The following is a 13,103-nucleotide window of genomic DNA, read 5'->3' on the forward strand; positions in this document are numbered from 1 at the left end:
CCCCTGAATCAGGAACAATTTCAATTCCAAACCATTTTCAAAATTGTTTTTAAATTATTAGTTTTACTTTCTGTCTCCCTCTAACAGTAGATTGTGGAGTTTTTAATGAGCCTTGTGTTTTTAGCATCTAAACAATTATGAAACAATAGTTATTTCTCTGTTTATCCATTATATCCATATAGCCCATTTGGATTTGGAACACAGCTACTCTAGGTGAAGCTGTCCAAGTGCATGAAAGAACATTTCAGATATTTTAATGCCAGTGATAGAGCGTACAGTATGCATTTGACTTGAAGACTATGCACAACTTATTAATTTGATTACTGTATCTAACCTCAAAGTTAAGTGGACCAAACTGGCTACAGTAGATTGGCTTACAAAACAAATCCCTAAATTCAAACCCAGCAGAAATAGTCATTCCCTTCCAAACCTGCAAGAGAGCCTGTCCACCCTTCACGAATTGTAAATTCAGCTTGAAGTTACTGACCTAACCTTGGTCTTTTCCCCATTCATATTTCTTACATGAATTTACAGTAGAAATGGTGCAAAATAGCAAGACCTGTTGGAATAGGCAGAAAGGAATTCAAACTTTAATCTGATTGGTTTAATTTTTTTTAGCATGAGGAAAAAGAATAAAGTTACAAGATTCTTTTAATATTTTCACAATGTTAAACTAAAACTGAGCTCTAGGCTACATGTGTAAGTAAATCTAGAACACAAAAGGGTTAAATAAGATCTTCTTTTAAGATACAAGAACTTAAGCTTTCTTTACGTTTAACAAACTTCACAGAACAGATACTGCAAAGGAACAACCCCCTCCCCAACTTTTTGTTTAAAGTGAACATTGTCCATAATTCACATGAACTTTAAGTAGTGTCCTCTCAAGAGCCACCTTGAAACCGTCTGTGCACTTGTAACGAGATTAAAGAGACTATTAAGGAGGAACAAAATAGCATCCTCAATATTAATGCAGAAAAGTCTTGTGTATCAATCAGAATGCCCATCAAATGCTAGGATAGGATTTTGTAGAAAAAGAAAGTGCGTATCACAGCAGCCGTCAAAATCCATGTCTTTTTTAAACTCCTCACGGCAAATGTAAATAATATCCTTGGACAGTCCCTCTCACCAGGACCATTTCCTGAAAATGCAGCCCATTACAGAAGCTTTTGCTGCTGGTTTCATATTCTTGAATAACAGGGAAAAAAAAACAGCTTGCCTTCCGGACAGCTTGCATTTATAATGATGGGACACTTCTGATTTGCTTCATGGTTAATTAATGCTAATACAGTCAGATGCTGAGTGTGTGTGTAGAGAGACATATATATATATATGTATTCTTTTTTAAATTAGTTGTCTCCTTGTTAAATGTTCCTAACTGGCTACCAAAGTAACAATATAATTTGGCCTATAAGGAGTTAATTACCTGTAACAAGTAGAATGGAGGATAACTCATACAAGTTGGGGTTTTTCAAGTGACAAGTTACTTCACCCCTCTGATGTTTCAGACCTGCCCAGTATTTGAAGATGAGACAAAGTCTGTCCCTCCCTCAGGTTTTCTTACAAATTTACCCACTTGTTAATAACTTACTAATAGACTGAGAAGTTAAACTCATTCGGGATTAAGCTGGGTGACATCGGTAGGAATCCTTTTTACCTGCGTAAGCCCTGTGTGCAGCAGGAGACAGCCCGATTATGATGTCTGCTTTTATGTTTCCAAACTGGCAAAGCTGGTGCAGTTCGGCTCAGCTCAGCGTGACACAACCATAGCACAGAACCGCGGGTCTAACCGGATCCAGAACGTTCTATCCAGGCAATGCTTTTCACATCCACTTGCTATACTTGCTTTGCGGGCAGGGATTTTCGTGGGCGCGTTCAGCTGCATAGAAGGAGGGCTGGTGGAGCCCCTATGATTATCTCATTGACACTCTGAACGTGAGGAACACAAACTCATTCTGACAAAGGGTGTTTGTTTTACAGGTTGTTCCCCAATACTGTTACTGAATTCAGTTTGCTACAAAATGTCCTTTTTTCCCCAATATGTAAGTCTAGCTACAGAAAGTCAGTCTGTAGAATCCAGCCATGGCTACTGTGCTGTGAATTAGCCTTATTTGATCAATTATCAGATACCTGCACTTAGCAAAAGGCAAACAAGAGCCAATCAGGTTTCGGCCGGTGGGAATGGCTGCACTGCTCAAGGTACGTGGAATCTGTTCACACAATGTGTAGAATCTCAGTGGATGCCATGTAAAAAGTATGCACCATTTACTGCTCCAGGATGGAGTTGGCTTTAAAGAGATATCATAATTTAACAGAGAAGAAAGAAAAAGACCAAAGCAAAACAAAACAAAAAACCCCAAAAACCAAACAAAAAAACCCTGATAGGTTCTTTATAGTAAGATACATATAAAAATTTTTCATAAGAATCTCTGTCCCCCTTTCTTTTTGGCTTCCTGGGAAGAACCAGAAAGGTGTTCCTACCCCAACAGAATCCCTGATGCTGGTGACACTGCCTAACTCAAAAGCCACACGCGATGAAGGCACGAGTGACCAGTCAGGTTTTCTGGGCTTAAGCAGCTGCGGCTGCTGCTCCAAGTAGTATTTCACCTCCTCAGGATTCAGTAGCAGTGAAGAGGTGAAAGGCTGCACATTAAACAGTTTGTCCAAAAGCCATGTGCATAGCAAACTTTTACACCAGCTTCTATACAACTATTTGTTTTAACTCTGCAGCTGGAATGTTTCCAGCATAAGGCTTTTAGAGTGACTCCAGCAATAACAGAAGCCTTTGGATTTTTCTTGCTTTGTTTAAATCCACTAGCCATACTCAAAAATAATATTTCTTCATGTTTTATTATTATACGGTGGCTAGCAGGCACCATAGTAACCAGCCAGAGATCAATTTCAACCACCATCAACCCCTAAACTACAGTACCAGGACGGTTGGCTAAAGAAAGGAAACTGATTGGCTGTAGTCTGAAACTTGCCTAGTACAAGGTGTCTGGCTGACTTTGTCCTAAATAAGGCTAACATTAGTGAACTAAGAGAACAGCATTTGGTTGCAGTCTTGCACTCAGGAACATCCTTCGCCAATGCGTTGGCAAGATCTCCCTACTTTCCGATCCAGTTTCACCATTTTCATGATGGCCTCCTCGCGCCCGCGGCCCATGTGGTCAAACGTGCAGTCGTGCTGTTCGGGCAGGCGGTGCAACATGCAGAACACGTAACCTGCCGCAAGGGAGACAAGAGACACAGTTAGGGACTGCTTGGAGACGTGGCATCTCCCCTGAAACAGAGGTGAGGGATCCCCACCCGCCGGGGGAGTACTCAGTTCTCAAAAATGAATGCCAGTTTAAAGTTCTTATTTATCTTCCTTACAGGGTAACAGCTATTTGATCATTTACTGCATTTTGTCGAGAATTTATCAACACAGTACCAAAGCTCAAGTCATACAAGAGTTGTGGGTTTTTTTGCCATCCTCCCATCTTATACAGGAAACCTCCAAAATCATCTAAGCTAGGTATGTCCAGATAGCAACAAAGCTAATGCTTTTGGGTTTTAATCACCTTTACTGAAATTTCTCCTACTTTAAAGAGGACTTTGTTGTAATTTCTGAAATTCATGCCTATGGTACTCTAGGGCGAGCTCCCAGGCAAATATTCAAGTCAGAACTGTTACATTTAAGCACCTTTCTTCCTCCTCACTGCCAGCTTTGGCAGTGACTGCAGGAGAGTTCACTGCTCCTTCACTATTCCAGTCCTCAGAAGGTTCTCTCCGTGAGCCATTCTGACACTAACCACAGGGGGGAACAGGCATTTGACACAGGGACATGTCATGCCACATCATTTTGCTCTGTAGCTGAGAAGATGAGGTTATTGCCTCTTTGTCTAAAGCTACTCCATGTTATTCAGCTGTCCAGGGAGCACGTGACTTAGAAACGTGTCAATACTTTCCCTGCAGGTGAGGAGGGCATCTGCCACAGCCGCCACTTTCTAGTCTAAAAAGGAAATCAGCTTTTTTCTTCTTTATCCCTAACACTTTGTAAAAGTAAAGAAACTGCCTCAAATTTCCCACCCCCAAAATGAATGTTAAATAGCAACAAGTAGCATTAAGATGCTGTAAGAAGGTAAAGTCACACAGTTACAGGGCTCACCAGTCCACTCTATGCAAAACCAAGTATGGTTCATATAGTATTGCCTGTGCTGGGATATTTTTCCTGCCTGATGGTGCCAAGAGTAACACTCTGCCTTTTACTTGAATGCTTTACATTACTGCTGCTCTTCGGATGCTCAAAAGATATTAAACACACAAAAATATGATATATGAGAGTTGGAAAGGAAAAAAATGAATGAGTGAATGACTTAAGAGTGTTTTGTGCATATATACACACACACATATATATGAGAATATGTGTGTGAAGTAATTTAAGTTCCTGGACTATAAAACATCAATTGCAGGAGAGAACAACATGCTACCTTTGTATTAGGGTGATTGTTAAGAAAACAGGGAGGGAAAAAGTTTCACACATGGAATTATTAAAAGAAAGTGAAGAAAAAGTGATTTATATTTGCTCTTTGTTTCAGTAGCACCAGGCTATGAAAAGACATGGCTATTATCTGTGGCCAGCTTTGAAACCCAGTTCTAGGAACAAAGCAGAAAAGACAAGTTTTCTGTATTGGTAGATAAGATTCAGAAATACGGATGGAAACTTGCAGATTGAATTGATATGTATCTCACCCCTTGTGATCATTGCCTCCACTTCAATCTCAATCTGGGTCATACTGCACTCAAATGTGACAAATATCTTTCCTGAGGTGCCAAAGATTCAAGGTCTGATTGTTAAAATGAAAACATCCCTGGACTATAGTGTCAATACTGAACAGGCATTTCACTCAATTCTTTCTCACAGAAAGTAGGGTCTGAAGGCTTCCCTTATTTCTTGAAATAAGATTTCAAATTGCTGAACCAATGTCCACTGCAGGTACAAGAATATATAAGTACCTGACTGTATGAGCTCAAAAATCAAGTTCATCATCTTATCTGCAATGAATGTGTAACAAGCAGATGCAAGACAACCTGAAGATGTGAACTGGGCAGGAGATGTCTCAGTCCCTTCTAGGTAAAAACTGGCTTTAAATTCTGATGGTTTTACAGATCCTTTCCAAATGTTTAACAAGCATATGTAGAAATGCTATCTAATGTTATTGGAAAAAATATCTTGAAAATGTATACAATCTTCTGTACTGCTTCAGCAAAAGCATTTTGACAATTCTGTAAATCTAGTAAGAAAGTACATATACAACATGATTTATCACTTTTGTACATGACCTTTCAACTGCCCCATCTCTTCACCATCTATAAAGCCTCATGCAGACCAGCACAGCTTCGTGATGTTCTTTTCTACCCTGCCACCCCTAACACAATCTGTCCTGTGCTTTGTCCTATCTCTATTTCATTTTTGAACACTTCTTATTTCTTTATAGAGCACCTGTTTTCATGCAGGAAAATCTGTACTGTATATCTATTTCACAACACATTATTTTTCTTTTCTGTTTGTCACAGACTTCTTAATGCACTCTTGAACAGAATTTCAGTGATTGTCCACAAAAGAATGGCAGGTGATTTTAATTTTCCCAGAGTATGGGAAACAGTATTTCTAATTTCAGCAACTAAATGATCTAAACCTGTTATTTTTATATATTATATATATATATATATATATATATATATATATTTAAATATATACTGCTAATTAGAACAGACAGTATCTAATGAAAGAATACCCAAGCTCATTTTCAATGTTACTAAAATAGCTTTGCATATATTGGCTGATTTATGGAAGGGGGTTTATTCTGGTTGAATTAGCAATGCAAATCTCCTGGAAGTTCCACTTCCAAAAAGAGAATTCAGATCTTTAGTCTCATTGCTACAAATGTCTAAGTCACTTTAAATATTGTGTTTTTGTAGGTTTTATTTAAAATTTAAAGGCCTTTTAAACACTGCAATATAGCAGCTAATTGAGTGACAGTAGTTCTGAACATTTTTTCATTAGTTCAGAGCGGATATATTCAATTAAGTTATTACTGCTATAGTCACTCCTTGCTTCTTCAGTGGTAGACAATCAGAATGGACATCCCGTGGTCTGCATGTGCACAAGTGCCTGATGTTATATCAAGGCCATCGGATTTTACAGCAGTTCCATTATTAAATTGTGTGTGCTGGGGCAGAAGGCCAATAGCTGTACCTGTATTTTGATCCTTAAAGCCAATCCATACTTAGAGGTGAAACCTTTTCTCACAAGAACTCTGCTTTTATGGTTATGAAGTAAGTTAGATAAATGAACTCCTGCAGTGTATTTGCTGTTAAGTTCATTATGGGATGGTATCAAATACAGGTTGTCTCCCCTAAAGGAATTTACTGCAGAAATGCTTCTTCTAGCACACTATAACTACAAGACAAAATAAATAACTTTCTGCTAAGGGAAAGAGCATTGGAGAAGGGAATCCATCTGCCAACTAAAGTTCGTTTACCCTAGTCATCAACCTAGAAGATGCCAGACTTCCACTCCCAGCACAGAAGATTTCAATCTAGTAAATGTAATAATACATCTCACAGCACTGCAATTGTTGTTTTCTGATGTTAGAGGTAAACTATGAATCACCCACTCCTCAGGTCTCTAATGCAAACATCTTGGAAAAACATTATGTAGTGCCTCAAAACATTTGAGCTCCTCTGAGCACCCCAGAAACTTCTCCACAATACATCATAAAAAATTCACTTCCATTTCATCGCCAGAGCAAAAATGGCTAAAGCCATAAAGCAGAGCACCATCCCTGCCCAACAGATTAGTCACTCAAAGGACGCCCGAGACTGCACACCAGCAACTATGAAGCTACTTTCATCATTTCTGAGGAACCTGATGGGAAAGGGATATTGGAAAGAACAGAAAACAAAATAGGCTTCCATATTCCAGACCAGAGAGTATCACAGATCTACAGTTTGCTCTGTATGGGTAATGAAAAACAATTGCATTTTCTTCATTGCTACACTCAAGAGCACTGGTACATGACATTTGTGTTTCTGAAAGCTTAGCCATTCAAGTATCACTGCTGACATGGAAAGACAAAGCCCTTCATTACCAAGTGCCATCAATCATCTTAATTGTTCACTCTAAACATTTATGCATTCACTGCAGGCACCAACTGCTCTGAAGGTTTAGCTTTCTATACTACAGTGACCTCTTTTGATTAATTCAAAGAAATTCCCACTGGTAAGTAAAAGAAAGTGAAGTCAACATTACCGTAAAAACCTGAGCTTCTGATACTTAAAAATCATCTTACCTGCCCACTAGGATTGGTATTTATCATTTTCATTCCCAAGTCAACAGGCAAAAGTTCAGAACTGTCAGAACTTCCAGCTTACGCCATTTCTAAATTTTATTTAATAAACGAAGTATGTCTGTATAGGCTCTACAAAGCCTATTCAAAAGTAGTCCTAGTAATGACATAGACATAATCCTGTGCAGAATTCTGTGCCGTGTGCTTTGACTTTTTCACATTCTTCACAAGATATTTTACCTCTCTTGCATATTTGAAATTCTAATCAACAGATGTTCAAACAGAATTTAAAAATACCTTGTGATTTAAGAGTTGAAGATGCTGCAAAAATTCTCTACCAAAGGTGTATTATCTAACAGGGTATTTGTGAATCTATAAGCAGATTTCTGTGCAAGAACAGATTTTAACATCTCTTTAAACAATGAACATATCTGCAGGCTATCACACAGCACAGCCAAACCAGGCAGATGAACTAGCAGAGATCAGCTCATGTTCCTGCAGCACTGTTCAGAACAACTGCACACTATCCACTGAAAGTGTCTAACAATCCCCAAAACAACATTTATGCATTTTCCCCACCCCTTCCAATTGGAAAGATGATTTAATGTGTCGCAAATTATACTAACAATAAAACTATTTATAAATAAGTGTGCGAAAGAAATTTTGTTTTGGTTTTTAAAGACATGAAATAGGTAAGAAATGAGTGGAAGAGCAGAACAAATAGCTACCAAGATACAAGGCAAGTAAAAGCTTGAGTACCTGAGCATTGCAGTATGATCCAGTTTGTTCCCCTGGGTTCTGGTCATGGAAGGATGGGAACATGCACTACAATCCAGCCAGGCAAAGATTCCAGCTTGTATGCACTGCTGTTCGGCAATACAAATATATTCTAGTCTGCTGGTACCCTGTATTATTCTCTTTTAGACAGATCCATTCTTGCATATACTCTAATTATCTCTCCTCTCTCTTCTGTGGGAAATGCTCTGCACTAGCACTGTCAGCTTTCATTACACAACTCGAGGAAACTTGAGTTTTACTGACATTTTCTATATAACCAAACCAAATCCCACCAAGCTAAATAATAAGATTTTGGAAATGAGTGAACTAAACTCTAGTCCTGTTACCCTTTCCCAGCTTTTCAAGTTGTCATGGACTTTGCTTAAGTGATAAGTAGCTCAGAAGAACTTGGTTGGGAATCTTGTCATTCATTTCCACAATGTTCCACAAAGTGGGAACAAGTCACAGTATGATGAAGCTTTTTATCCAGATGGATGTGTTTATTAAAACTCCACAAAATTGAAGCAATCCTTTCTATCATTTCCACTTCAAACTGAGAGGATGGGGAAAGTCAACCTCTAGGTGCTCCAAGTTAGAAGTCTCTAAATATAAATTCACATTGTCTTAAGCATTACCCTCTTGAGGCAGTTCAGCTCCATGATCCTTCCCAAACAGCACAGCTGCTAAAGTTTCACAAAACATACGGTAGGAGGAAGTGTAGTTTTCCTACTGACTTATTTTTCTAACAATTTGCTAAGATCACTGCAACTTAGCTTTCAGTATTTTCTTCTTTATATAGGTTGCTGAAACTTACTCACAACTACCAAAATGATCAATAGCCGAATGAAAGAGAGGAAAAGGAAAGAGGCTGTGTAAGACACCATAGAATGTTTCTTTTACTCTGCCAATCTGTCCCCAGGACTGGACAGGCACCCTGGGACTTCCATCCTGCTCTCAGTCAGTGATAATCTCAGGTTTCATGCTGGAAGCACACAGCTCTGTGATATCTCTGGTGCTATCTAAAATTTTATATCTGAGACTCAGAGCACTCAGGAGATATTACAGATTCATTTTGTATTTCTACTATAGGTTTTTGCTTAGGAGAAAAGAAGGGAACAAAGACATTTTCCCCCCTCTATTTTGCAGTGTGCTACAAAGATGGTAAAGCAATGTGTATGCATCTGCATTAGGGACTGAAAAGGCATTTGTGGAAAGGACTGCCCAAGAAACGAATGGAAGAAGTTGTATACAAAAGAAAGAGGACATAATAACTGTAACAGCCACTGGACAGGTATGGTAAAAGATTCTGCAAGAATTCTTTAGACTGCGAGGAAAAGACTTAGTATTTCCAAGTTTAGTCACGTATAAGCTGTGTTTCAAGGTTGTCTTCTGTCTATTTTCTTTAAGATCATAAGCTGGGGAAGCTGCTTTAGGGAGTGTGCAAGAGATGCAGTGTGGCACTGTGGAGACCCTGCAAACAAACTACGTTTTATGCCAATTCATGCTCATTTCAAATACACTTTCTTATTTATCCTACTACTTGCACAGAAAGCTGTCAAGCTATTTTTACGTACATTAAATGTGACATAAATTTTGAACAGAGAATTTATAACACTTGAAGACAGAGCACATGCTGATTTTTAGGGTTTTTGTTTTAATCAACAATTCTTGAGGAGGTTCTACGTAAGACACTATTCCTTGAGTTTGGAACTAAGCAGAAGAACTCAAAAAGAAAGTTTCCTCCTGTTTCTTTGAAGACAGTGTATGTGGAGTAGGAAAAATTAAGATATGGCTCTCTTCTAGACTCAATTCTTACTTTTGCTCTAGTGAATATTTACCTCACAGAAGGAGGGAGCATGTTTAGGAGCAGAACTGAGGTTTTTAGGAATTTATTTCTGCATTTCAAAGAATCCCTAATGAATCAGTCATAAATACAGCACATCTACTTTGTAATAGTAAAGTGCCATTAAAAAAATGTTTGCTGTGGGTCAGGTCTGACTAAGTACTGCAGGTCTCAGTCAGGATTGTGTCTCAGTTCCATCATGTACCAGAACAAGATGGTAGTTAAATCTTTTGATTTGGACCAGGTATTTTTCTTGCTGTACAGAACTCATGCCTGTGAGAGTAAACACTTCTCTATCACAACTTAATCACCCACTATAGATTTGTGAGTTAAGGCAAACATCTATCGGGGACAGACTAACAGAGCAGCTTAGGTCCAGCATTACCCCCCCAGATACACCATGCAATCAGTACTCACTTCTAAACTGCTTCATACCTCAGAGGTCACTGACTCAACACAGTGGTGACAATGCCATCTGTAGGCTTCCCTTCTGACCTTACACACTGTCCCTGATTTTTGGTCTCAGTTGCCACCCACAGCAGTCAGACACAAGCAGCAGCTGTTACAGCACAGGCTGACTCTCCAACCACCACAGCTGCTGGGTTACTGCTCTTGTGAAATGTCTGCAGAACCAGGCTCTAGTCCCAGTTCATCTGTGATAACGGATGCAACTGCCCAGAAACGAACATTTTAATTTGTCATGTAATCTGTTGATATAACTGAAAGAAACATTTTCCACCAAAGGCTTGTGCAATTGTTGAAACACAGAGGCTGGGAAAAAATCCTCAACCAACCAGAACTGGTTAAACTTTAATTAAACAAGAGAATTTTTGAGAAACCATTTTGCTCCCAACAACATACAGCATCAAGATAAGTATCAGACAGTGAACACCAATGACCAACTTATTTGAGGGAGAGGAAAAGCAAAGTTCAAAATTAAAAGTTTAGACTTTAGGTAGGTGAAAAGTTTCCTATTTGAGTAACTGTGTGATTTTGCAATGATGTGTTCAAGAGGACCATTAGTATCACTGCTACACTAGTAAAAGGAACATTCATTGCCATGTTTGCAGGACCAAGAGCACAAGGAAATAATACTGTACCTCCCAAATCATTCCTAGTTTCACAAGGTTATATTCTGTAGTATGCAGGAAAATTAATTCAAAGAACAGAATGTACAGTAAAAAAAGCAGAATTATGCCAAAAAGGCCTCCTAATGTCAAAGAGCAGACAGCTAATACAGTTGAGGTAACTCATACTAATCAGTTACACTATTGCAAATCTTAGTAGTCCTATAAAATTAGATTCTCCATAGGTTATATCAGCATTATCAAGAGGCATTTGTTTCCTACTCAACATATTTAGATTTGGGTAGTGTAGATTCTCTAGATTTGAGTAGTATGAAACCTTAATTAGTGTCCTGAGAAATGGCAGGTGGATGACAGGGCTATCCCTGGGTCAGAGCAGGGACTTGTGCACTATATAACACTTTAAAAAGAGCTACATGAGGACTAATACTTCTAGAATTCTCTACACTGAGCCCACCTGAGCTAATACACTTCTTCCAGAAGCTGAGATTTAATTAAAAGCTGAAGTGTACCCAGAAAGTTAATTAAAATAGCAAGCAATACCTAGTGATTCAATAATGTATGTGTGTAATTTTGTTTAGGCCAATGAAAATGCAGGGAAGATATGGCTACTAATAAAGAACTGAATGAATAATGAAAGGGTCTGTACCAACATCCAGTACGTGTTGCATTAATTCTCACAGTTCTCCTGGATACTGCATGTATTTTGACTTCATCATACACTGAATATGATTCCAGGCTTGACTTTCAGTGTATTTCCTGAGTTGTATTATTTATGCCTGGGGTTCCAGTAGCTTCCTAGAGGTTGCACCATGTTGATCTACAGTCTGACAGCAGCTAGGCTTGCTGGCCACACAAGAGAGATGCAGCTCTACTTCTTTTAAATCTAATTAAAATGTGTTTTATGTCTTCATTCCCTATTTACACCTTATGTCCAGGGTCTCTTAGATTACACCTTCTGCTCCACAAAAGTCTTTTATTACTGCAGCCTCTTGCAATCTATGTCAAGGGTAACTCTTCTAATCACAGGAAAATAGAGCTCCATTCAGAAGCCCTATTCATACCACAAAGGAAAACAAATGCTTAGAGCAACTTCCACTCTTCCCTTTTATTTCAGTGTAGACTTACAAAACATTCCTGTTCCTGCTTGTTCAGAATATGGCAGGACCCCCACATATGACTTGTGCCTATATTTGCAAAACTTCCAGCAACTCAGGAATGTTTAACAGATGTGAACACCTCTGTAAGTCAGCACTGTCATTTCAATACATATAAAGACACAGCTAAATAAATATATTACTTTAAAAAACTTACCGAATAAGTAATCTACTAATAAGTGATCATAATATCCAGAGATACACTTCCTAATAACTGAATTATATAATTTAGGGCCACAGGTGGCATTTTCCTCTAGATAAGATTTTATTTAGTTAGTTTAGAGTGGAAAAATAGTCCACTCTAAACTAAAGAATCCTGACTTCTTAAGGAAATGTTGACAATTCTTTTCAATATTCTTTTTCTCCTCCCAGTTCTGATGCAGTTATGGCTATATTCTTTCCCCACTTCTTCCTGTGAAGAATTTAGACTTAGAACAACAAAATTCACCAGGCATCATTCCTCCCTCCCTGAGCCTTACCTCTTGGTCAGTTAAGTAGCTGGTAATGTTCCTTCAGGATTTGTCAGATTATTATGGCATATTCTTGGGCCTTCAGTGTCTACTTCAAATATCAAGCACATTAATAGAATCAGTACTTCTGTACATAGCTGTTGGTTAACATATGGACAAACATGTTTGATTCACTTTGAGGGGGACATATCTGTCCTTTTCTGATTAAAAAAATAAACTACTCAAGAGACTGAGCAAATTGCTTCCCTAAAGGTACTGGAAGTGATAGTATTGGAAATAAGGTAGTGTCAGATAGGTTCTTATGTTCAAGTTCACTAGGCCACGTGTCTCTTGTGCATACAAGACAATTAAAAATGGCATCACCTTTCACTTTATGGATAACCACAGTACAGGTATGTAGGGAACAAGAGACTTACTGTGGCACACCTACAAAATGCTGA

The 13,103-nt window shown here is 38.5% G+C and overlaps 1 protein-coding gene across 2 annotated transcripts in view; it reads right to left on the minus strand.

Moving 5' to 3' along the window:
* Positions 1–562: 562 nt before the first annotated feature.
* ZFAND3 (zinc finger AN1-type containing 3) overlaps positions 563–13,103 on the minus strand; it is a 134,574-nt gene continuing 122,033 nt past the window's right edge. Inside the window, exon 7 of one of the 2 annotated variants that reach the window (XM_085055089.1) lies at positions 563–3,222. In XM_085055089.1, the coding sequence (XP_084911215.1) occupies positions 3,068–3,222 (155 nt within the window). In that variant the 3' untranslated portion in view covers positions 563–3,067. Of the gene's footprint in view, positions 3,223–5,148; positions 5,274–13,103 lie in introns of those variants that run through there. The other variant, XM_085055090.1, reaches the window with a different exon arrangement.

Source organism: Lichenostomus cassidix, chromosome 3 (genome assembly GCF_008360975.1).
Source record: "Lichenostomus cassidix isolate B80296 chromosome 3, HeHo_3.0, whole genome shotgun sequence".
NCBI classification, from domain to species: Eukaryota; Metazoa; Chordata; class Aves; order Passeriformes; family Meliphagidae; genus Lichenostomus; species Lichenostomus cassidix.